Source organism: Capra hircus, chromosome 7 (genome assembly GCF_001704415.2).
Source record: "Capra hircus breed San Clemente chromosome 7, ASM170441v1, whole genome shotgun sequence".
Classification (NCBI taxonomy): Eukaryota; Metazoa; Chordata; class Mammalia; order Artiodactyla; family Bovidae; genus Capra; species Capra hircus.
In genome coordinates this window covers 63,020,713-63,046,275 of record NC_030814.1, presented here as the reverse complement: position 1 = coordinate 63,046,275, position 25,563 = coordinate 63,020,713, and the positions used below count along the sequence as shown (strand labels likewise).

Below are 25,563 nucleotides of genomic sequence, written 5' to 3'. Positions count from 1 at the left end.
GACGTGAGAAGCTAGAACAAGAAAATTCGTGTTTTACTGCCCTAGAGGATGTTCTTTTTCTGAAGTTTCTGCTTATTGGACTGTGTCAGGCCAATCAGAAGCCAGGAGTCTTTAGTCAGAGCAGCTTTTGCTGATAAGATTCAAGTCAGAGACCAGCAGATTGGTCCCCCCCTATGCAGGAAAGCCAGGGAACTGGGGAGACGCGGATGGGGGCTCCCTCCGGTTCTCACACTTTCCTGCACTCACCCTCAGACACACAGCTGTTTGACTACTCCAGCCCCGTCTCCCACAGCACAGCATGTGTGTCCACAGCGTGTGTGTCCCCAGGGCCAGAGCCCCAGGAAGGTGGCACACAAGGCTGAGAAGAGGGTGTGTCAGTCCTGAAAGATTTGGTCAGGATCGTCTCAATGGGCTGTCTTCTTGGGCTGCAGTTTCCAGCTGCCCTCTTCCTCTCCGCGGCCAGGCGGGCTGGTTCTCAGAGCTTGTGTTGTTGGGATGATCAAGCAGGGAACCAGCCAGCTCTGGAAGTGTTTCAACCCAGAAGGCCACTAGGCTGAGGTGAGAGGCTTGCTCACCTCGTGCACCCAGAAAGTGCTGGGGATGCCAGGCTATGGGTAGCACTCAGGAAGAGGAGGGAGAAGCCAGCAGCATGAGAGGATTAGGAGATGGTCAGAAGGTGTCCCGGCAGGAGCCACCCACACTGGGCCAGCCAGGAGACAGCCTTTGGCTGTGGGGGCGGGGGGTTGGGGGGCTGTGCCCCCACGAGGGTTGGTGTGTCCCTCATGTCCAGAAAGCCCACCTGGAGAGGAGAGGCAGTGAGTGCTGCCAGGGGTTAGCTTTCATCACATCGGAGAGACCCCCAGTGTCCTTTTAATGTTAGACTTTTCCAGTTAGTCCACCTCCCCCCAAATATGTGCACTGTCAGAGAAGGGTCCTGACTTGGTGAACTGCGAGGAGAGTCCTAGATCTGACCCGCCCCAGCCAGAAGCCTTGGAAGTGCCTTCACCCCCAAAACATTTGCAGCTTTCTGACTCCATCCCTCACTTCCTCCTCATGCTGAGATGTCCCTGCTCCCCCACCTGTCTGGCCGCCTCCATTTCTCCTGTCATTGGCAGCCCTCCTTCCCCTCCGCATGTATGTGGCCACCGGTGAGTTTGCTCTTGGGGAGCTGGTTTTCTGTTGTGAAATCCCTGTGAGCCACTGAGCTCTCCGGTGGAGTTTTAGGATGGAACTCTGATGCTGGCACGGTGGAGAGAGAGTCTTTGACCAGCACGACTGAAGGTGCGAGGCATGCAGTGTCAGCCCCGTGCACTCAGGGGATCCCAGAGATAAGGAGTGCTTTGAGAAGAAGACTCCTCCTCCAACTCCAAGGAGCGTCACCCAGGCACTTTTAGAAAGAAACTAAGCTTTGTGAGACTTGACCCCATCCCACTTCCTCAACCCCCACCACAGAGCCCCGGTATTTATCAGACAAAGCCTGAGAGTCCACACATGCATGTCCCCAGTCCTATGGGCTTGAGGCTTGTGGCTCTCCCTACGTTTAATTATGAGACGCTGGCAGACACTCTCCTTCCTTGAAAGAGTGCTTTTCTGCTCCCTAGAAATTATCCCATTGGTTGGAATTGTGAGTGTGAGATTTAAGGAGCCTTGAAGATCATCTAGTGTAGCTTTACCTTCTTTTGTAAATCAAGAAACTGAGACCCAGAGAGAGAAATGACCTTTCAAGGCCACCCTGTGAGTTGCTGATAGATGACAAGCCCAGTCTCCTAATCCTAGTTGCCTTTGAAAGGCGGTCAGATCTCACTTTTGTTGCAGATGATGACTGGTTTCCAAAAATAAAACTGTGAGTCAGTCGAGATCAGTCCTGAGACCACCAGCCTGTTTCACCCTTTTAAGCAGAGCTGGAAGGTTCAAGAGGAATGGGATGGGAGGAGGGCTGAGAGAAAAGTGGGGAAGAAGGAGTCAGAAGGATGGAGAAAGAAGGGCGGAGAAGAGTGCGTGTGATGTCACTCCTCAGAAATGTCCTAGGGGCTTGTTTCTGGCACAGTGACACCTGTAGCTCCCTGGCAGCCTGAGTATCCTAATCTGTCTCTGAGACAGCCCCCTGGATGACAGATGAACCAGGCTTCATCTTCACACGACTCCCAGGGCTTCCCCAAGACAACTCCAATGGAATTAGTGAGAGTAGAATTTCCCTGCTCATTGAGAGCAGCACCTGTTCCCTCCTACCCCCAAAGCCCAAACTTCTGCCCCATCTGCCTGCTTCTCTTCTATCTATAATGCCTTCAAACAGCCTGTGAGAGGCTGTGGTGAGCAGTTCTGTAGTAAACCTGCTGTGATTCAAGGCTGTGTTCTTTCCTGTCCTGAAGGACAAATGGGCAAGAAAGGAAGTGGCTGGACATGGCCGTTGGCTTCAGGTCCCAGGGTTGCCAAGGAAGAGGCTGTGCTCACAGCGTTGGTGCAGGAGTGGCCTTCGATGGGACAGGGGGTTTTGATGCGAAGCTAGTCTTTCTTGGAACACTTCCTTGTGTTGCTCTTTGAAATCCTCGGTCTTTTGGGTTTCCCTGGTATGTTGGGTTGACTGAAGCTTTACATTTCAGACCTCCAGAAGGTGGTGAGTAAACCATGATGGGATGGTCTAAGATTTAGTGTCAGGTGATGTCAAAGTTTAAAACTATAAACTGCCAGTCTTGTTCATCCAAATACAAAGAATCTCACAAACTGGCAATATCAGTTGCCTCCTGGAAGGAAGATTGAGGGATGAGGGGGGATGGGGAACACTTTACTATTGAATCCTTTGTAGATTTTGAAACCATATAAAGGTTTTCATTGATTAAAATTTTGTTTTTATTTAAGGAAACAGTAAGCATCTTAAAGAGCTTTGTTTTTATTATAAAGTTTGGTTGTGAAGATGGAATAAAACTTGATCATAAATATGCTACCCTTCTTGGTTACTAAGTCAGAGAGTTAGAAGTTCATGGGCTAATTTAGTTCAATGACCATCACACAGTACATGTCTACATCTTACAGATGAGGAAACTGAGGCCCAGAGAGGAGACAGGACTGGCTGACAAGGCCTGGGTTGGCTAGTTAGTGGCAGACTCAGAACCAGAAAGCTCCAGAGCTCCTCCTACACCTTCCTGCTGCCTCTCAGCAGTTCTTCCCACTGGGTTCCTCATGAATTATGCTGGAGATGAGTTCCAGGTGAGGATGTATACTAATACCACTGTGAATATGCTGCCACAGTCCCCTGGCTGTATCCCAGGTGCATGCCGTGAGTGACAGCATCACTGGCACCATATACAAAGCCGAGGAGGTGTGACCAGCTCCTTGCCAACGAGAGGTGCAGAGATGACCGAGCGTGTGATCTCCCCCAGGAGCAGGCTGTGTGCTCACCCTATCATGTCCCTTCCCAGAGCGAGGACCAATGACATGAGAGGGGAGGGAAGCCCTGCCTAATACACGTACGTGTCTTCATTGCAGAGTCATCAGCTACGAGTGCTGTCCTGGATATGAGAAGGTCCCAGGAGAGAAGGGCTGTCCTGCAGGTGAATAAGCCTTGTCTGTTGGCACAGATGGAGGGGAGGAGGGAGGGAGAGAGGAGCACCCACGTGAGGGGCAGCAGAGTCTGAATGGGGGTCCAGAGGATGAAGGCTGGAAACAGCAAGTTTCCCACGCTGGCCTTCTGTGCAAGCCAACCTTCTTAACACGCTGGGGGAACAGACTCCAGTCCTGACCTGCCTGTGCCCTCCACACCAGGCGCAGGCTCCTGCCTTTGTTGTTTCTGGCTGCAAGAGATTCTAAATACATCTAGCACTGCTGAGCAGCCCTGCTGGAGAGCAGACAGGGCAGGCCAGGCCTCCGGCTGGGCTGGGCACATCAGGCCATCCCGCCTAAATGTCGGAACCTGGCCCATTGGAGCTTATAGGGACGGGAGTAGCAGGCTGGCTTTCCCAGAGTCAGCCAAGGGTGCCACGAATGGCCATCTGGGCCCACAGACAGTGTGGTGCCTGTGAATTCACCTGTGTGAGATCAGATCCTTTTGTTTAGTCCTGCACACCTCTGGGGACTGTGCAAGGAAGATTTTTTTTTTTAACTTGGAAATCTTTGCTAGTTTCTTAGTTGAGAGTGTGAGATTGAGGTTTAAGAGATAGGGGATGATTTTTCTGGTGCCAAGGTCACAAAGTGGGTGGCCTGGACAGGGGCCATGGCCCTCCTACTGAGTAGCAGGACAGGCAGGAGGTGTGGGATGGGGAGAGAGGGAGCTGGGGGGGCGGGGTGCCTCAGGGCCTTAGTTTCAGCTCCTGTAAAAGGAACAGGAGAAACTCCGGGTGTGAGAGGGAGGTCCTCCAGAGCTTCAGGCTATTTCAGGAAATAGCATTTTATTACTTGCAAATACCCAAAGCACTTCCGAGATCTCTTTCATTCCAGTGGAAGCCATTAGGGAACCAGTTTCAAAAACAACTAGATAAGTCCCTAAGACTAGCTTGTAATTGGGCTATCTGTTTCTGGTGTATGTTCCTACCTGTGTTATCTGATTGCCTATGAACAAAAGCTTTGCTCTGCTGTAGTTAAAAATGACCGATCCCTTGAGCTCACATAGGGAAGCCCTTGGCTGTGGAGCTGTTCTAAGAAGCAGGTGCCTGGCCTCTCCGGTTCCCCATAGCAGGCTGTGTCTGGCCTCCTCCAGTGGGCGTGCTCAGAGGAGGAAGGGTGTGGTCTGGCCGGGGAAGTCCTGCAGGCCATACCTGCTCTACCATCTGCCTGCCTCTGCAGCCCTTCCGCTCTCTAACCTGTATGAGACCCTGGGAGTCGTCGGTGCGACCACCACTCAGCTGTACACAGACCGCACGGAGAAGCTGAGGCCCGAGATGGAAGGACCCGGCAGCTTCACCATCTTCGCCCCCAGCAACGAGGCCTGGTCCTCTTTGCCAGCTGTGAGATGACCTCCTTATGCTCAGGGCTCTCATCCCAGGGACCGTCTTACTGAGACTGTGGTGGCTTCTAGTCTCAGGACACACCTTCCTTAAGCCCTCAGATAAAGCCATGGCACTTGAGCTTTAGCTATGCCTCCCCAGGCGGCTCCCAGGGCTCCAGCCACTCATGTGCCCAGACAGGTCTCAGTGCTCACAGAGGAGAGGGCTCTGGAGAAATGGGAGTCCCCGGGGCACCTTTCCCAGGGTGGCAGGGACCCATCTGCTGAGTGTGGGGCCTGCAGCCCCCTCATGGCAATGCTGACCTTCCTCCTAGGAAGTGCTGGACTCCCTGGTGAGCAATGTCAACATCGAGCTGCTCAACGCCCTCCGCTATCACATGGTGGACAGACGGGTGCTCACGGACGAGCTGAAACACGGCATGGCCCTCACCTCCATGTACCAGAATTCCAACATCCAGATCCACCACTATCCCAACGGGGTAGGGAGTCCTGCTTCCACGGCTCTGCCCCGTGCCCACCCTGAGCCCTCATTTGGTGCATGTGTGGGCGGGTTTCTGGGGTCATGTCCTGCAGGCGGGGTCACCTGTGGACAGTCCTCTGCCTCCTGCACCTGCTTCTCCACATTCTGCCCTGTGGTTTCCCTTCTTGGGGCTCACAGGCTATGCCTCCAGGGTGTTAACTGCTCACGCTCACTCCTTTTCTGGGCAGATCGTGACCGTCAACTGTGCCCGCCTGCTGAAAGCGGACCACCACGCAACCAATGGTGTGGTGCACCTTATTGATAAGGTCATCTCCACCGTCACCAACAACATCCAGCAGATCATTGAAATCGAGGACACCTTCGAGACCCTGCGGGTAAGGGACCACCCTGGGGCCGGGGGAGGCCTGGGGATACACCACCTCCCATGAGGGCCTTCTTCTGTGGGAGGGGTGGAGGATGTCTCTATGCTCATGGGCATTTAGGTGACCGTGGAGCAGGTTCCTCTGGTGCCCATAAGCATGGTGAAGTCACTAAGCCGGCGGTCAGGTTGACCATAGGAAGACATCATAATCTTGTGCTGGGAATGTTCCCCTGCCGGACTTCTCCCTTGTTAAGTTTCTTTTCCTTGACTCCCCTGGAAAGTTCCAAGGTTGTAGCTGCAGCAGTTTTGCAGCCTGGGTGTGCATTGTGTGTTCCAGAGTGGGAAGGCTTCTCCTGCCAGATGCTGGTGCTTACCTGTGGGACTAGAGAAATGGCCTTTCAAGCTGCATGGTCTTCTGGATCACATGTCCCCACCATGGGATCCTTATTTCATTCATACTCCCTGTTTCCTTGGAGCCTAGATCAGCAGAGAGGCCACAAATGTAGACATGGGAGCCTGGGAACTGACATCTGGCTTGGCTGCTGCCTGCTCTGAGTCCCAGAACTCTCTTCCGTCCCCCCTGCCCAGCAGGCATTTATCTAACAACTGTGGTGGCAGGCGGGCGTTCCTCTTAGCCACAGCTGCCCAGAGGAAGTTAGCACAGGCTGCCCCGTCAGGGTTTTTTCCCTGATTCAAGAACTTCCTGACCACAAATGATGCCAAGTGGGAGTGGGGTGGTTCCTCCCCTGGAGATCTCCAACACAGAGAGACAAACACCCCCAGGCTGGGCTGGTGCTTGAGCAGGCTCAGGAGGAGGCTCTGGGGGTTCCTGGGGGACCCCACTGTCCACCCTCTTCCCCTGCCTTCCTTCTGGGTCACTCAAAGTTTGGGGGTCTGCTGTTCCCACAAACTTGATGGCACAGCTTTTGATTAGTGGCGGCTGATCCCCACTGAGTAACCTCCTCTTAGTGTTCAGGTTTTGCAAATATTCCTTGCTTTCTTCTTCCCTTTGGCTCTCCTTAATACTCATCTTTCCTTCTGCTGACATGTACTCATTAAGCCCATGCTACTTCCCTAGTGTGTTCAGAGGAATAGAGGAGAATAAGTCAAAGTTCTGTCTTCACTGGCACTTATGTCCTTGGGGGACACAGACAAGAAACAGACAAGGCCGTCACAGATGGTGCTAAGTGCTGTGAAGTCAGGCAGTGAGTGGTGAGCAGGGGAGACCCATAGGGTCTAGTTGGTCCAGGAAGGTCTGTCTGGAAGAGGTGACTTTTGAGCTGAGGCCTAAACATTGGGAATGGCCAGTTATACGACACATGCGGGCAAGAGCGAAGTTAGTAGAAGGGAGAGGGGGAGTAAGGCTCAGAAGCAGGGCGAGCAAGAAGGCCTGCAGGACTGAGTGAAGAGCACTAGGGAGCCAACAGGTGAGGTAGTAGCAGCCAGGCTGGAGGGGCCAAACCCTGTGGGGCCTTGGAGACTGAGCGAGGACTGTGGCTTATCCTGATAGCAGTAGAATGCTTTTAGAAGAGCCATCTGGTTGCTCCGTAGAGAAGGGGCTATGTCATCCTTACGCTCACAGAGCTCACACAAATAATCATCACCCAATGACTGAATTGCAACATGAGGACAGCAAGCTGTGCAAGTGTGTCTAATAGAAGGTACTTGTTTTCATCAGGGGGTAGTAGGCGGGGCAGGCTGGGGTAGGGATGGAGGGCAATGCCAAGTTGACTATCTAGAGAAATGACATTTCAGTCAAAGCCCAAAGAAGGAATAGGAGTCAGAAAAGCACGGGAAGGGTAGAGGGAACGCTGCAGGGCCAAGGCCCAGGGTTGGAAAGGAGGAAAAGAGGGCAGCAGCCAAGGATGACCAGAGTGGGCAGAGCTCACTGGCAGGACGGGAAGAAGTGAGCCTCAGTTCGGCTTGTCTTTACATCTGGGGCTTCTGCAAAAGCCAGGAGCCCTCCAGAGGTGTACTGGTGAGACCTCGTGTGCCTCGAGTGTGTGGAGATTCCCAGAGCCCTCAGGGAACGCACCATCTGCTCCCTGCCCACAGGCTGCCGTGGCTGCATCAGGGCTCAACACCCTGCTCGAAGGTGATGGCCAGTACACGCTCTTGGCCCCGACCAATGAGGCCTTCGAGAAGATCCCCGCTGAGACCCTGAACCGGATCCTGGGGGACCCAGAGGCCCTGAGAGGTGAGCACCCCTGGGCTGTTGCTGTGCCTGCCTCATTAGAGTAGCCAGACTGAGCCCCAGGCTGGTTCTTGTCCAAGTAGACATGCTGCCTGCCATCCTGTCCCATTGCTCCCGGCTGGGCCGGTCTGCGCAGAGGTTACAGCAGGACCCTGGTCAGAGGGGCCAATAAGAAGTCCAGCAGCCTTGTCTAGGGGGACAGCTGGGGTAAGGAAGGATGCATTGCTGGAGGTCCAAAGTAAGGTCTGGCCAGAGTCAGGAAGAGTTAAAGGCCCAGATGATCAAAGCCAGGGCGAGGCTGCCAGCATGGGCAACAGCTTGGAGGCATGGGGAGGGGGTGGCCTGTCTTGGCATCCTTGAAATGGAATCATCATGCTGACTGACCCTTGAACTCTTCCTGTGTCTGGCCAAGCGCCTCAGGGATAGTCCAAAATTATAATTAAAAACCAGTAACAGTCAGCTCTTGATTCTTCTTTGCTTCCTCTTCATTCTTCATCCTTCCTCACCTTCTCAGGCTGGTGAGTTAGGTGGAACATTGGTTACTCCTAGAGGAGAGTGAAGGAGCAAGCTTGTGTGGGAGGTTAGAAGGGGAGGCCAGGCTCTGCCACCCTCCCCCAACTCCAGGACTCCTGAGACGCTGCCTGTGGGTCCCCGAGTTCCCTGCAAAGGGAAGTAGGCCCCCAGTCCCCTATGTACCCCAACCCTCCAAACACACTTGCTCCTCCCAAATATGATCCAGGGATGACTTCGCTTCTTTTGAGTATATTTAAACCCACCTTTGAAATGTGCTATATAAAATGCCTAATGCATTTCAGACACCCCATAAATGTAAAATGTTCCTTGCAGCTCTATAGGGATGGAAAAGGGCGCATTTCTGAAAGCACAGATGGGGAGCTGTTGTGTCCAGACATTGTGGGGCCAGGAATCCAGGCTGCCAAAGTGAATGCGGTCCAGGTCAGGGAAGGTTAAGCCTAGTTGGTGTGATGGCTTAAAAGCAGGTCACTGGCATCTGATGTGCTGAGTACAATGATGGAGATGCTCCCAAGGTCACAGGGATGAGGATGGCGGGGGGTGGGGGTGGGGGTGGGGGTGGGGTGGCTTCCGCAACCTGAGGGTCCTGAAGGCTTCCTAGGAGATGGGGCTTGGGTGCAGCGCAGCATTTTAGCTTTTTATTTAGAACTGTTTTCCCCCTAAAACATGTTTTGTACCAAGCACCTTTTAATTTTTGTAAGTATCAGAACATCTTTTTATAAAGTGAGAAAACACCTCAGGTTTATCCCTATTGCACTCCTGCCTTTTCCCACTCAGGAAACTGTTTGCTCAAAGCCAGGGCCCCATGTAAGGGGCTGTGGTGGCAAGCGGGGAGGCAGGCAGCCCTGGTCCACCTTACAGAAGGCTATTAGCGGGTTAGCAGACAGGTGAGAAGTGGCCCTGGGTCGGTGTGCCCATTGGCAGACTGGCCCCCAGCCTTGGCCTGGCTCACCCTCTCGTTGTGTCCCCCCACCCCCACCCTAGCCTTCCCTTCCTTTCTGGAGAAGTTCAGTCCCCAAGGCCTCATTCCCATAGCAGACAGGTGAGAAGTGGCCCTGGGTCAGTGTGCCCATTGGCAGACTGGCTTCCAGCCTTGGCCTGGCTCGCCCTCGTCGCGTCCCCCACACCACCCTAGCCTCCCCTTCCTTTCTGGAGAAGCTCAGTCCCCAAGGCCTCATTCCCATAGCGGTCTTGCAGCCCTTTGTCTTCCCCACTGGCTGAAGTGGGTCCGTGCTGGCCTTAATGGCCTTTGACACTTGCGCTGGGTCTCAGAGCTTCCTCCTGTGTGTGACAATGTGGTTTTGGTTCCCACACTCAGGACACATTGAAACTTGCCTCTGTGTTGGGAACACAAGACAGAGGGCCCCCGTGACCCTCAGTCCCGGAACGAGCTCTGCCTGGTGGGCTGGGCACATCTCCCTCCACTGCTCCTTGTAGCCTCTGCATGCCTAGCCCCTGCCCTAACACTAAAGCGGCACTTGAACAAGCACGATCCTATTTTTGATTAATGGGTGGGGTGAGTGGGGCAGCAGAGACCAGCTTACTGATCACCATCCCCAGCCTCTCACAGATTACAGCAACTAAGCAGACCCTGGTGTTCGTGTTTGTCACTCAGTCGTGTCTGACTCTTTGCAACTCCATGGACTATAGCCTGCTAGGCTCCTCTGTCCATGAGATTTTCCAGGCAGAAATACTGTGGTGGGTTGCCCTGCCCTTCTCCTGGGGATCTTTGTGACCCAGGGATCAAACCCAGGGCTTCCACACTGCAGGCAGACTCTTTACTGTCTGAGCCACCAGGGAATTGGGTTCAAACAAACAAAAACAAGATCTTCAGATGATTCAGAACTTCCATATACTACAGTTTTTCATCTTTTCCTACCACACTTCATTTTTATGAAAGATCAGTAGATAAAAAAATCCCGAGGGAAACACATTTGAAGTTTGCCATCTGGGTGGTTCAGACTTCACCCTGAAGTCAGGTGTGTGCTGTGTGCTAAGTGGCTTCCATCGCGTCTGACCCTGTGGACTGCAGCCCAGCAGGCTCCTCTGTCCGTAGGATTCTCCAGGCAAGAATACTGGAGTGGGTTGCCATGCCCTCCTCCAGCAGATCTTCCTGACCCAGGGATCAATCCCACGTCTCTTACATCTCCTGCCTTTGAAGGTGGGTTCTTTACCACTGGCGCCACCTAAGAAGATAATCACTAGCGTTTGTTGGGCATATACTCCGTCGTCAGGCACTGTGCTGGGTGCTTCGATTCAGCTTCATGTTATCCTTACACCAGCCCTAAGAGATGACTGCTGTGCATGCTTCCTCTTGACCAGTGAGGAAGTTGAGACTCAGAGAGACTCAGTGACTCGCCCCGGGTCCCGCAGCTGCTAAGTGGCTGAGGTGAGATTTGAACTCAGGCAGTCTGACCACAGAGCCCTGGCTAGTTTTAGAGGCGAGGCTAGGAAGTGAGGAGGAGAAGGATCCAGCCCGTGTGGTGCCCCAGGCTCATCTGATTGTTAGCCTCAGAGATGATGGAATCCTCCCAGCTGTGGGCAGGCGGCTGAGGTCAGCCTGGGCGGCACTGACTTGACCTGTGTCCTGTGCGGCCCCCAGACCTGCTCAACAACCACATCCTGAAGTCGGCCATGTGTGCCGAAGCCATTGTGGCAGGGTTGTCCTTGGAGACCCTGGAGGGCACCACACTGGAGGTGGGCTGCAGCGGGGACATGCTCACAATCAACGGGAAACCCATCATCTCCAACAAAGACGTCCTGGCCACCAACGGGGTGATCCACTTCATCGACGAGCTGCTCATCCCCGACTCAGGTGAGCCAGGCGTCGGGGGCCCTGGGCCTGTCCGGTCCGCTGTGCCCTGTGGCACCCCTGGTGGTGTGCTAGGGGAATTCAGGGATCTCGGGAGCTGGTTCCCTGCCTGCACCTGGCTCACAGCATCCCAGGAGCGATGACCTGGGCACCTGGCAGGCTTTGCCAGATTTTGAAGGATCTAGAGCTGCAGGCTTGGGAGTCCAGGCTTTATCTTGTGAGCAGGGGAGAGCCATGGAAGGTGTCTAGGGAGGCTCAACCACAGGAGCCCTTCAGAAGCTCTGCCTGTTCTGGTTGGGCACAGAGGGCCATTTGCTGACCTCAGAGCATTTGCTTTTTCAGTTGTGCTTAAGCATCCTAGGGTCACTGGCCCAGGGAGAAAAGAGCGAGTGGACTTTGGCTTGGGTTCCATTCAGCATCTTTGTGCCATCTTGGATTTCCAGGGAGTTCTGCTCCTAAGAAGTGAGAGGATTTCACAGGGGAAAAACCAACCCAGAAGAAAGCTTTCCATGGGTGTGGTCACTGGCATTGTCAGCTCTTCAGAAGCCATGGCACAGACCATGTGCTTTCTTCCTCCCCAGCAGCAGACAGGACCCCGACCAAGGGCTGGGACAGAGGCCCCCTGCCCACCTGAGCCTCACTGCACTTCCCCATCAAGCAAGGTTTTCTGGGGGACCATTCCCCTGATGTCACAAACCTTCTGTGCCCCAGCAGTGTTTTAGAGGGGTTGTTGACTCAAGAGATGACATTCCTGCTGATGTATGTCATACTCTGGGGTGGATGAATGGTAAATGAAAACAGCACTTTTAACTTTTGAACCCACTTTCTCCTTCCTTGTAGCCAAGACGCTATTTGAGTTGGCTGCAGACTCCGATGTTTCCACAGCCATTGACCTTTTCCGACAAGCTGGCCTCAGCTCTCATCTCTCTGGAAATGAGCGGTTGACCCTCCTGGCCCCCATGAATTCCGTCTTCAAAGGTATCGTGGGGAAGGCAGCCTGGCACATGTATCCCTGGGGGCAGCCGCCCATCTGCTGTCACCTCCGCGGCACCCTGCCCGATTTATAGCTCCCCGTGGACCGTTCGTGCTTCCACCCAGCTCAGCCGAAAGCAGATGTGACTTCACCAGAAAGTGAAGAGGCGCTGCTGTTTCGTTTGGCAGAGCAGAGGATGCATGTGGGGATCTGGTCCTCAGAATTGAAGTGTGTGTCTGTCGGGAGAGCAGAGTGCTCCCTTGTCATTTTCTTTGAGAGGTGGATTGCCAGTGTGACAGTCGGGAGGTCATAGTGAGGATACAGCTGGACCACGGCCATGGGGAAGGCAAAGAAGGGCCAAGTTGTGTCCAGGCCTTCCCTTCCCTCTTAGGGCAAAATTCCAAACACATTTGATGATCTCGAACTTTTTTTTCTTTTTTTAATTCTCAGAAGATGCCAGATGTTAAGGAATATTGGCAGCCTTGCTGGATTTCTCAATCTCCACTTCCAAAAGGGGGATCAGGCTTTCTGCCACATGGTCTCTGAGTCTCTTCATTTCCAGAGTCAGTTTCTGGACCTGACCACGCCTTCTCTTGCAGATGGGACCCCTCCGATTAATGCCCAGACGAAGAATTTGCTTCTGAACCACATGATTAAAGATCAGCTGGCCTCCAAGTATCTGTACCACGGACAGACCCTGGACACTCTGGGCGGCAAGAAACTGAGAGTTTTCGTTTATCGTAATGTAAATTCTGGGTCCTAAATCATGCTCTCTATCTCAGCTCCAAGCAATGGAAGTTATATTAGTGTTAAAAAAAAAAGTGCTTAATAAGTAGGAGCTTGCCTGAGAACTTGTTTCTAATAAGGAAGGAAGGAATTTTAGAAAGACTATCTGATATCAAAGTATCAAAATGGGGTTTTGTTGAAAGTGTCTAAGCCCCTTTTGTGGAGGCCTTTGGGAATGAACTGCACATCTGACTGGCCTGGCTGGGTAAGCAGCTGTCCACCCTGACCCCAGAGTGATGAACGAAGGGAGGAGGTATGGAGGGTTTGGATCCTTCTTAGCTTTTGTGAAGAGAAGTCACTTGAACTAACCATACAGCCCTCCTTGATCCAAAAGCTTCTCTTCTCTCTTCAACTGTTTCTTCTCTCTCTTCAAACACATCTATTACCCTGGCATAGCAAACGGGAAGTACAATACAACAGCCCTTGCTCAGGACCAGCCTGCACCATTTGGCTAAAGATGGTTATCATTTGCTAAGATCAGTAGACTCTGTCACTTCATTGGATCACTGTCAATGGCCCTCTCCTGTCACACAGTAGTCTCATTATGAGCCCTGTCTGTAAATTTCTTGGGGCCTCGATGGCTCTTCTTACCTTAAGGAACACCATTTTTATTTTTTTCTTTCTTGGAGAAAGCACATCCTTTTATCCTAGTCTTAAGGCTGTACCCCATATATATTCACTGATCTCTGTGGATGAAGCCACCAGCATATACCCTGAACAAATCGGGAGGCCTCTGCTTTGGGTAGGGGGTAACTTGGCCTTTCTCTGCCCCTTTTACAGAGCCTGTGCATTGAGAACAGCTGCATCGCAGCCCACGACAAGAGGGGGAGATACGGGACCCTGTTCTCCATGGACCGGGTGCTGACACCCCCAATGGGGACTGTCATGGACGTCCTGAAGGGGGACAATCGCTTCAGGTAACTGGCCCTATCCCCAGGGGATTTCTGCTGGGTGGTCATGCTAGGGCAGGACGCTGGGTGCCAATTGTCTGTCGAGCTTCCCACCCTCGAGGTTTAATGAACACTGGCCATGCACCGATGTGACCTCCCTGGCCAGGGATTCAGAAAGGATGAGGGTCACCTTGAAAGCTTAGGTTCAGAAGGGTTGCTTCTGGAGGGTAATCTTCAAGTCCATGGGAACAGGGAGGGGCTACACTTTTATTCCCAAGTTCAGGGAAAGCTTCCCACTCTGCTTTGAAAGTCCCAGGGAAGCCGAGCATGCCTGGCCCTGCGCCTATAATGAGTTGCCCTGTGAAGCGTCAGCTTCCAGGCCCTGGCAGTTTCCTGGCCTCTCCTTCCTGGACTCCCCGTGACGCTCTGATTCCTTGCCCTGCTCCCTCCATTTCTGACCTGTTCACTCACCACTGGGTGCCCTGACATCGAGTGGTTCCTGCCACCAAGTTCAGCCGCCTCCATAAGAACCTGGGAGACCACCCACCCTTTGCCACACCCCCAGCCCCAGAATCACATCCCCCAGGGCCCTTGTGGCTTGATCAGTCTGTAGGTCAGCCCTGCTCTGACCTCTCCCTTCCTCCCTCTGGCTGATGACTTTTGGCTTTTCACTGAGCTCTGCATTTATGGAGAGGAGATGCGGACTGGGATTGCTCCTGTTTGTACAAAACCCAGAAAGGGTGTGAATGCCAGTGCTCTGGGCTCCACCTGCCCACAGTGGTGCGGGATTGGGGCACATGACGACCCCCTGCGCCCACTGGCAGGTGACGTGTTCCGTGTGCGTATCCACAGCATGCTGGTGGCCGCCATCCAGTCGGCAGGGTTGACCGAGACCCTCAACCGGGAAGGAGTGTACACGGTCTTCGCTCCTACCAATGAAGCCTTCCAAGCCTTGCCCCGTGGAGAACTGAACAAACTCATGGGTAAAGACTCACCTAAGTACATTTGTCAACTTTTCTAAAGTAATCATGTCGGTCAGGATTCCAGCAGGAGACCATCGGCTAAGAGTTTGACCGAAAGGAATTTAAGATTATTTGCAGAGGTGTGGGCAGGGTTAAGGGACCGGGAAAGGGTGATGATACAAAGGGGTGATGAGACCTTTTGATGTTTATCACCGCAGACCTGGGGGTGCTTGAGGAAGAGGGTGACTAGGGGAGGGCATGAGCCGGGAGACCCTAGGATGAGGGGCGCAGGACAGCGACTGGAGCCACATGCTGCTGGGGTCAGAGCCTGGCAAGGGGGCTTCAGGGTGCCACGGCCTCCCTCAGCAACCCCCTGGCAGCTGGTTGCATGAAGACAAGGGAGCCTGAATGATGCATTTCACGGCGGTCAGCCTGTCTGGGCAGCAAACAAGACGGAGAAGAGCAGAAAGGAACTCAGGGTAGGTGACAGCCAGCCCAGTCAGCAGGGCACGATCCTTCCCCTGAGGATCTGTGAGAACCTGCTCATGAAGCCATCGCCCTACACCACGTACCCCTCCTCGAGATGAGAGCTTTACCAAGAAGCTAGTCAGGGCCCTGAGCAGTTGAGTTGGGATATCTGAGAGACAACCTAGCAGTTAAGAGCTTGGGCTCCCGGATTATCCAAAAGCAGGTCAAACCCTGACTCTGGCATTTATCAGTTAAGTGACCTCTAACAAGTTGCCTAGCCTCTCTGAGCCTCAGTTTTCCCATCAGAAAATTAAGAGTAGTAAGAATACCTTGCTTAGAGTGTTGTGAGGATTAAATAAACATTGCCTGTGGTGTTGAGTACCCATCCCCCATCAGTAATGGCATCACGGCCATGATGATGGGAGGTGGGGTGGGCTTGCGGTGTGTACGCTGATGCATGCCTGGGAATGAGACTTCCCTCCACCATAGAAAGGTGAGCCTGAGGAGGAGGTAGAAGGGCCTTGCCCAAACTTTGGGGCCCACATCGTCTATAACTACCCCCCACCCCACTCCTGAGTGGAGAATAGAAAGCTCTGGCAGCTGTGAACTGAGTCTGTGTCCTGTTCAATTTTCTTTACTGCTAAATGAATGCTTATGTCTATAGTGCTGACATGTGTTCTGGAGGAGAGAGGAGTTCACTCTGAACGTAAACTTTCCATTCTCTCTCTGTTCGGCAGGAATGGAATATTCCCCAGGTGGCCCAGCCTGCTCGGCTTGCCTTTCATTTTCAGTTGTGCAGGAGCTGAGGGAGGGCTTGGGCAAGGCTCTCCAAATATGCCCTGCCCCAGGCTTGCAAGCAGGATTAGATCCCAGCATGCCGAGGGGTGATGGCACCCATCCAGGTGTCCGAGGTTGACCCAGATGTTAAAGATCTCGAAAGAAGGAGACCCTTGCCACCCCAGGAGCCAACTCAGCTTGGCACCTCCAGGCTGTATTTTTGTGGAAGAGTAACTTGTCAGCTCCAAGTTGTGGGTGTTTGGAAATCACTTGGTACCTGATGGCTCCATCCTATGGCACTCATGTGAATTCGTCAATAACCAAGTGAACTCCCCACAGTGCTTTCAAGCTTCCTCTGTTCTCAATTTCAAGATGCTGGAAATAGCCATCCATGAGCCCTGGGGGTATCCAGCCACTTGGCTGGTAATATGAGTATTGGGGAGGCCATGACGAAGCTGCAAGGGCAGCTGGCAGTTTTAAGAACTGCCTCCCACACTTAATTGGGGAAATGCCTGTGCACCTTTATGAGCAATTGGCTGCTTTCCCCAGTTGGTGGAGAAGCTGATGTGGACTGGAAAGAATGCTGGGACGTGATGAGGAGGGACGCTGTGGAGAGATACCCCCCTCAGCCCTGACCTCATCGGCTCCATAGCTCCTCCAGACTGCAGCTGTCGACTCTTTTTAAGTTCTCCCTTCAGGAAACAGCCGTCTCAGAATATGCATTTGAGGGCAGAATGTGTAAACATTTCACTACTGTGTTATAACTGTTGGGAGCCATGCTGATGATGAAATGTCTCAGATGCCGGTGCTGGAAAGACCCCTGGCTGTCCAAGCAACTATTTAGTCATGGAAACATGAGTCACACTCATAGAGGAGTATGGATTAACTGCTTCTCAGCATCGCAGAAGCGTGTACTTAACCTAGCAGCCCGTCAAATGCACGGGTAGCTTCATGGCCACCGTCATATGACTTGTTCCCCTGATCATTATGGAAATGATGGGGTAGAGGGCTGAGCAAACAGTAGGTGCTCAATAAGTGCTTATTACCTGGGCAGGGGGTTCTCTGTTACAGGGGTGACCACCTGCATCTTCTCCTTTGGGCCCTCCTTGACCACACCAGTTATGAGCCTTAGGATTAACTCTGCTTTCTTTTCCCACGCACCTACAGGCAATGCCAAGGAGCTTGCCAACATCCTGAAATACCACGTTGGCGATGAAATCCTGGTCAGCGGAGGCATTGGGGCCCTGGTGCGGCTGAAGTCTCTCCAAGGCGACAAGCTGGAAGTCAGCTCAGTGAGTGTGTGTGACATTTAAAAGGCTGGCAGTGCCCTGCCACTAGGGCTCTACGACACAGCTCATCCCTAGGATGGCATTAGACACACACTGTGTTTAAGTTGCATCTTGAATCTCTGAGTGCATTTTATCAGAAAAGAAAAGAAAAAAGAGTCTTCCGAAGAAATTAAGGGAGACTGTGCTTAGACATGAACAAGCACTTCCAGATTTGCAGGGGAATAAAGCATCTGATTGATATCTGAGAGAAGCTATTAGATATAATCCCCCCTTAAGGAAGTGATAAGCAATACTTACATGTCTTGAAAGATCCATTCCCACTCCATCACCTCCAAGTCCAGGGCCTCACTGAGCTAAACCAAACCAGCCCAGAAGAAAAAAAAACAAAACAAGTCTTTTCTTCTGATACTTGATCTGTGCCCCTTCCCCCGCTCTGCATGTTGGTGACACCCATTCCCCTTTGGATCCGCCTCAGAGGGTCCCTACCTCCAAGTGAAGCTGCTGGGGCCTCCCTGCCTACACCGGGCAAGGCCACTGACCACCCTGCCCTGCCCCAGCCTGTGGACGGAGCGCCTTGCAGCATGCAGCCAGCTTAGCCTCTGCGCCTCGTGCCTCTCGCCTTGCCTCCAGCCATGCCTGTGCTCATCAGCTTCTCTCGGGAGCGTGGGAAGGCAGGCAGGGGCAGGGATGGCCTGGCCTGTGACTTCTGCAGGCTGTCTGAGAGTCTCTCAGCACCTGGTTTGGGGCCTCGGGGTCCTGTTGGTCTCTGGCTTCACTTCCCCTGTCCCCCTTGGGTCTGATCTGAGGGTCTTTCAGAAAAGCCTGAGACAGATTTACCCTGTGAGAAAATCTGGAGTCAGACATGGAGGAAAAGTGGAAAGAGCCCTGCCCCCAGAGCTGGACACCTGGCTTCTGTCCCCAGCTGTCCTCCTCCTCAGCTTAAAGGTGGCACTTGGCCTCTCTCGAGCTCCCATTCCGTCAGGTGGGGCCTTAATGTCTCCCTCTTCACTTTGCACTGCTGTGAGGACTAAATGAGTCATACAAAAGAGCATTTGTGGACTGCAACGTGCTGAGTCCACAGAAGGGATTAGACTGAAACCACCGCCGCAAGGACCTACGGTATGGCACAGGGAGCTCTGCTCAGTGTTGCGTGGCAGCCTGGGTGAGTGGGGAGTTTGGAGGAGAGTAGATGCGTATGTGTGCGGGTGAGTCCCTTTGCTGTTCACTTGAGACTATGGCGGCTTTGTTAATTGGCTATACTCAGGCACCAAATTAAAAGTTTAAAATAAATAACTACATTGAACCCACTAGACCAGTGGTCTATCACTGGCAGGGTCTATGCCGGTTACCAGAGTGTTCTCAGCAGTTCACATAGGATCTGGCATCCAGAAATGCTCAGTAAAGGTTTGCTCGGTTGAAGAATGGATGGGATAAACAGGCTCCACGTTGAACAATCATTGTCTCTATTTCTCCCAGAAAAACAACATGGTGAGTGTCAATAAGGAACCTGTTGCTGACGTGGACATTATGGCCACCAATGGCGTGGTCCATGCCATCTCCAGCGTCCTGCAGCCTCCAGGTAAGGCCCTAAAGGACCACACCCCCACTGAAGCCTGCCACTGGCCTGGTGTCTGTGCATGGCTGTTAGCACTCAGTAGAAACACCGCTGTCGGCAAAGATGAGAACGAACGTGGAACATGCGGACTGAGCATCCGTGAGCAGCAGGGCTGGGGCTGGTTGAAAAGCGCCTTAGAAGCTCTTGGCTCAGATGCGCTGCACCAGTAACTGAAGGAGAGACGTCTCTCTGCTGAATTGCCTCGCTGTCCCAGCCCCACGCAAACAGAGCCCAGTTGTTTTTCACATGCTGGTGCTGTGAACGTGGGGCAGAGTACACGCCTCCTACAGCATCCTGCCCCGGCTGAGCTCTCTTAACCGCCAACCAAGTAGAGCCCGGCCTCTTCCCTCACTCATGCATTCCCCTTTCTTTGAGCCCTCTCCCCACGGGCTAAATTCCTCCATGAGTTAAGGAAAGTTATGAAGGCAGACTTCATCTGAGGATGTAAGCCAGAAAACCCAACAGTGCCCCTCAGTCCTGGCAGTTATGAAGGACATGCTAATCATATCTCTCTCATCCAAGCTGCCTTTTCTTTTATCTGCAGCCAACAGACCTCAGGAACGAGGCGACGAACTTGCAGACTCTGCACTTGAAATCTTCAAACAGGCATCTGCATTCTCCAGGGTATGATGCCAGCTACGGGGGCCCTTGGCCTGAATAGCTGTGGGTCCTGCGCTTGGGCCCGTGGAGGGGACAATCCTGTCTCCTTTGGCTGTCCGCCTAGGGCTCTTCTGTCATTTCTCCCCACTCCCATTAGAGTATCCTTAGCTCTGGCCTGTGGGGAGTTTGGAATAAAAACCCAGGCCTCCTGTTTCCTTTGTGGGTGACAGCCCAGGCCTTCAAGCCTCTGTCTGTGGGGAAGCTGCAGCTGGTGAGAATCCATCTGACCAAGAAGGACAGCCCATCCTGAATTTTCCTGATAGTGGGCTGGCCTGCTCTGAGCCTGGGCCTCCAGGTCACCCTTCCATCTTCCGTGACACAGCCCAGCATGCTCTGCTGGGCAGTGGTGTGGGTTCTGGCTTCTGGGCCAGCTCGAAGAACCTGCCTTCTTTCCCTCAGTGCCACCTCCCTCTCAGAGCCTCTCTGACTTTCTGTGCTGCTTCTCCTGCTCCCCAGCTTGTCCAGGGATCCCCTGCAGGCTCCCTTGCTGCTCTGGGTCAGGTGGAGTCCCTTGGGAATATGGGGTGTGTTGCAGGAAGTTTGCATTTTAACACACAAGGCTGCAGAAGGTGGTCCTTAACCCAAAGGTCTGGAGCATGTCACTTGGCATTTGGACAGGGGCTCTCTCCTTAGTGCTCCCTGAGGAGGGCTCTTGGCCCAGAGTTCCTGTTCGTGATTGCCACCCCTGTGTGGGCCTAGCTCCCCAAGGCCCAGATGATGGTCTGGGGGGAAGCCTGGCTCTGGGGCCCCACAGGGCCCAGCAGTTCCACAATTCCCCTTCCTCTTCCTCACACCCCGCGCCCCCCACCCGCCCCCCCCCCGTTTTTTCTGAGTAAGGATGGCCATAGGCAAAGCCACTACCATGAGCAAGCGTAGGTCTAACTGCCGCTAGAAACCTTGACATCTTGTCTTTTCTTTCAGGCTACGCAGAGCTCTGTGAAACTAGGTAAGTCTGGTCTGGGTTTGACGTTCTCGTAGACGTATGTAAGTCTTACCCTGAAACAGGCCTAAACCTGCCATCTGCTGTCTGTAGAAAGAATATCACGGTGCCATAAAACGCGGCCTTCGGGGTCAGACACAGAACCCCTGGTTTCCTTCTCCACAGGATGGAGATGATAAGAGTACCAGCCTTTTAAGGTTGACATGAGTTTTTGGCTTTGGGAACCTGGGGATGTTGCACAGAGGCTTGGCAGGAGCAATGGTGAGGATATGGTCCCAAGCTGGGGAATGGAGAATACCTCAGTTCCGATCATCACTGAGTAAGATTGGAAGTTTTTCAAGCCAGAAAGCATCTGCTCTGTGCAGGAGAGGGTGGCAGAGGAAGGCTGTTGGTCCTCTGACAGTGTCCTGGACAGACGTGGGGAGTCTGCACCTTTCTCACCTGTGCCATGTCTCTTTTTCAGCCCCTGTCTATCAGCGGTTACTAGAGAGGATGAGGCACTAGTGTGAAGGACCGCAGGACGAATGCGTTTCAGCAGCTCCCTGCCGCTTTCTCTCGTTTTGCCAAAGAGACTGAATGTTTTTGAAACCAAATTATCACACTTTGATGCCCATGGGTCACACCGAAATGAGATCTGAGCCTTGGGAGGGTGGGGGCGGGGGGAGGAGGGAGAGAGAGAGAGACTTCTCATTTTTGCCCCCTAAACATGGCGGTTAGCCCACTGCAATGCAGTCCTGGATGTCACTGCCTGACGTTGACTTCCAGCAAGGACCTGTTGGAATTTCCTGTCTGTGCTACGTACACTGGAAAAGGGAGCCAAAGTTTCTGAAGCTCACAAAACATGAATCAGGCCATCCAGCGTCACGAGGGCGACGTGGCACGGTGTTTGTAAAGCTCTTTCACAGTTGGAGAAATGGCATCCTTATAAGCTATGAGTTGAATGGCTCTGTCAAATGTTTTTCGCGCCTCCATGTGGCTTGGACCCTTCTGTGTGACCCTGTCCAGTTAGAAAAGAGAGGGTCACTGAGCACACGGAGCTCAGGAGTCCCCAGGTGTGGCAGAGCCATGGTGTGTTTGTAATAATAAAACCACAGAAACATACACGTACATGGATGGGAACGGTGTGCCGGCCTGGGTATTCACAGGGTGGGGATTCTGCCTCTTGGGGCTGTGACGTTCCTCCCACTGAAATTCCACCAGGAGCAGCGAGGTGAGAAGCCTTGAGGGATGGTCCATGGGATGACCACGGCATGGACTTCACAGGTGCACCGTGAGAATGAAAGGACATAGTTCTTATAAAATACTCAGCATAGCGTTAAGTGTCCTTATTCTTACTGGGCTGTCTGGAACTGCTCAGGATTGGGGCAGCGGGAACCTTTTTGTAGTGTCTTTCCCAAAGGCATCCTGCTTTCCTGGAGACTGGGACAGTCCTGCCCTCCCCCGTTTCACTCGGCCAAGGCTGACTTGAGGGACCCAACAACCCAGAGATGGTGCTGCCAGGGATAGGGCCGTGGAGGAGCAGACACAGCCCCTCCCCAGTGGCTCCACGTCTGGGGAAACACAGCCGTTACACGTCATCCAATACAGTCATCCATGCCTTCATTCCTTAGATATGAGTGTTAGGCTTGGCCAGCAGACAAGGCCCTGTTCTCAGGGGGAAGAGGCTCCTTGATCTGCTAATGGCACTGCCTGTCGCCTGCCCATCCACGTGGACTCGGAAGGACTCCATGACAGGCAGGAAGGAATCTGAGCAAGTGGGGGCTCCAGGAAGTGGGAGGAAGGAGGAGGAATTGAAGGAGCTGACCTGGGGGTGGTGGGGAGGAGGTCAGGCTGCGGGGGGCTGGGGAGATGTCCCAAGAGATGAGGGCCAGCCTTCTGCACGTGCTTGGTCCGGCCACCCTCCCCCAGGGGTTCCTGCAGGCTCGCTGCCTCTGATGCCCTGCTCGTGCTGGGGTGCTGCAGCTGTGCTGCTCTGGGACTCCACATCCACACACCTGCATGTCACAAGATGCCATCAGAACCCAAAGAGGCTATTAGCGTAACTTCGAAAGATCCTTTCGTGGAAAACAAAAATCACCACACAATTCCTTAAAAATGCCCAAACCCCACCATCTGTCCCTGTGACCCCAGCCGTGTCCCTATCCCAGCCTTCTCCATAAGGGGGGGCTCTGTCCATTCTACCAGCTGGATAGTCCTCCTTGTGACAGAACCATGCACAGCCATGCCCCACTGCCCCCCTCCCAGCCAAAGAGGATGGACTTCCCTTTTGGGTCCTAAACATCCCCACCCCTGCATTTCCCAGAGACTCAGGCTAAGCTTAGGTGCTGCCATCTGAGGATGGACACCCAGGGCCAAGGGGTCGGCCACTGGATGTTCCCAGGGAAGGGTGAGCCCCTCATCTCTTGTCAGAAGGTAAGAGCAGCCAGGAGGTGGCTCAGGCCACTCTGAGCCCTGCCCGCTGAGCCCCAACCAGGCCAAGAAGGCAGAAGGGAAGGGAAAGGGGCTCCGCTTGGTTCCCTTCACTCCCCACTGTCACTCTGAGGCTCCCAGGCCTCTGAGATGGAGAGGACCACAAAGACCCTCAGCATCGAAGCCCCAGGGCTTTCCAGGCTTTTCCCACAGGAAGCCAGCTCAGTGATGGGGCAAAGAAGGTACGGCTGTGTGGCTGTGCCCCTGCATGCGTGATCTTTTCTGTTTCTTGCATCAGCCCTGTGAAATAGGTGAGGACCTGTGTGTGTGCTAAGTTGCTTCAGTCGTGTCCAACTCTTGTGACCTTATGGACTGTAGCCCACCAGGCTCCTGTGTCCACGGGATTCTCCAGGCAAGGATCCTGGAGTGGGTTCCTGTTTGCTCCTCCAGGGGATCTTCTGGGCCCAGGGAGATCGAACCTGCATCTCTGCTTCTCCTGCGTTGGCAGGCAGGTTCTTTACCACTAGCACCACCTGAGAATGCCAAGGACTCATAGAATCTCTATTTTACCCCTGTGGAAAAGGAAGCCCAAAGAGGTGAGGCAGTTTGCCAGACCACAGTGTAGGTAGGGGCTGAAACATAAACCAGACCCCACGCAATTAACCCCTTGTGCCCCACCCACCCTAGGGCGCACTGAGGAGGAGCCCTGGCAGCTATGCTCAAGAGGGACACAGGTGCTGGGGGGCCTCCTGAGAAGCCCTGAGGCCTGGGAGCTCCTTGCACAGCCTAGACCACCGCTTGCTTACCTGCTGCTGGGGGACCAGGAGGGAGTCAGTGCCTGCTGTGGACACCCTGGCCACGTGGACGTCAGCACAGAAGGGAGACAAGAGGGAGTTCCCCTGTGGAGGAGAACACCTCTGTGCTTGAAGCCATAACTCAGTGTCACGGTCTGAGCGGAGCTGCCTAGAATCTTGTGCTCAGAAAGCTTTCTAAAGCCAGGAAAGAAGGCCTCGGAATGAGGGTTGGGCCTGATGCCCTGCCCCGAAAAGTCAAATGGGGCCGCCTCCCTGGCTGTCCCTGCCTGGGAAGGAAAGGATCACATCCACTTGACAGGGTCCTCTGTTCACATCCCAGACTGAGACAGTTCAGAGAAGAAGTGTAGGGGTGGGGGGGAGTCTGGAATAACCCCCTACACACGCACCCACACACACAACACACACACCCACACACACAACACACACAACACACACACCCAGTGGATGGAGAGCCCCAAAACGGAGCCTCAGGCACAGATAACTTGCTCTTCACATCTACTCCTGGGTGGTCAGAGGACTGGGTGAGGAGGAAGGGAGCAACTGAGGTATGGCTGCCCCATGGGAGACTTCCAGCTCTGGCCTATTGGAGGCAGGCTCCGTAGAGCCACCTACACCCCCAGGCAGCTGCAAGGTCCCTGCCATCAGAGCTCCATTCATCACAGGGGTGGCCGAATTGACACTGAGACCTGAAGAGTGAAGGGCTAGGGAAGAGCTTTTGAGCTGAAAAGACTCCCTGGCACATGCGGCCAGAGGGGAGTAGAGAGGTCATCTGCTGAGATAGATAACTGGGAGTCAGACCATGCCTGACCTTGTGGGCTGCGGTAAGGATTTTAGACATTATCCTTCAGACCATGAGGAACCATGGAGGGTTTTAGCTGAGGGAGAGAGATGGTGAGAGGTGTGTCATGATCAGATTTTTTTTTTTGTAATTGTGGTAAAATACACGTAGCATGGAGTTTACAGTTTTAACTGTTTTTAAGTGAATAATCCAGTGGCCTTAAACACATTCACATGGTTGTGCAACCAATTTGCAGGATTCTTTCCATCTTTCATAACTGAAACTATATCCATTTAACAATAACTCCTCATTCTCCTTTTCCCTCAGCCCCTGGTAACAACCGCTTGACTTTTTGTCTTTCTGAATTTGACTACTCTAGCGACTTCATATAAATAGAATCGTACAGCATTTCTCTTTTTGTGACCAACTTCTTTCACTTAGCATGATGTCTTCAAGGTTCATCCTCACGGTAGCATGTGTCAGAGTTTCCATCATTTTTTAAGACTGGATAATATACCATTGTGTATATGTTACATTTTGTTTATTCATTTTATTCATCAGCAGACAGTTGGATTGCTTCTGGCTACTGTGAGTAATACTGCTGTGAATGTGGGTGTACAAATGTTTGGCCTTGGTTTCAATTCTTTTTGCTATATACCAAGACATGAATAGAACAAAAGCTGCCGCTAGAAGGATAGTAAGGTTTCTGCTTTGGATATTTTACACCGGAGCAGTCGGTAAACATCCAGGTAGGATGTTAAGGAGGCTTTTAGGTATTCAAGCCTCGGGCTCACGGAAGAGGTCAGACCTGAGATGGGGTGTTGGGTGTCATCAAATCCTATAAGTGTTATTCAGAAACACTGACTGGGTGAAATCACCTGCTGCT

General features: G+C 53.1%; 1 protein-coding gene across 1 annotated transcript in view; it reads left to right on the top strand.

Annotated features, from left to right (window-relative positions):
- Positions 1–21,794, top strand: part of TGFBI (transforming growth factor beta induced) — a 33,286-nt gene extending 11,492 nt beyond the window's left edge. Inside the window, exons 3-17 of the mRNA XM_018050348.1 lie at positions 3,484–3,548; positions 4,777–4,937; positions 5,251–5,415; positions 5,645–5,791; positions 7,834–7,975; positions 11,106–11,318; positions 12,156–12,293; positions 12,888–13,033; positions 13,855–13,991; positions 14,817–14,947; positions 17,339–17,463; positions 18,937–19,039; positions 19,620–19,699; positions 20,657–20,681; positions 21,139–21,794. Of these exons, the coding sequence (XP_017905837.1) occupies positions 3,484–3,548; positions 4,777–4,937; positions 5,251–5,415; positions 5,645–5,791; positions 7,834–7,975; positions 11,106–11,318; positions 12,156–12,293; positions 12,888–13,033; positions 13,855–13,991; positions 14,817–14,947; positions 17,339–17,463; positions 18,937–19,039; positions 19,620–19,699; positions 20,657–20,681; positions 21,139–21,179 (1,819 nt within the window). The 3' untranslated portion in view covers positions 21,180–21,794. The remainder of the gene's footprint in view (positions 1–3,483; positions 3,549–4,776; positions 4,938–5,250; positions 5,416–5,644; positions 5,792–7,833; positions 7,976–11,105; positions 11,319–12,155; positions 12,294–12,887; positions 13,034–13,854; positions 13,992–14,816; positions 14,948–17,338; positions 17,464–18,936; positions 19,040–19,619; positions 19,700–20,656; positions 20,682–21,138) is intronic.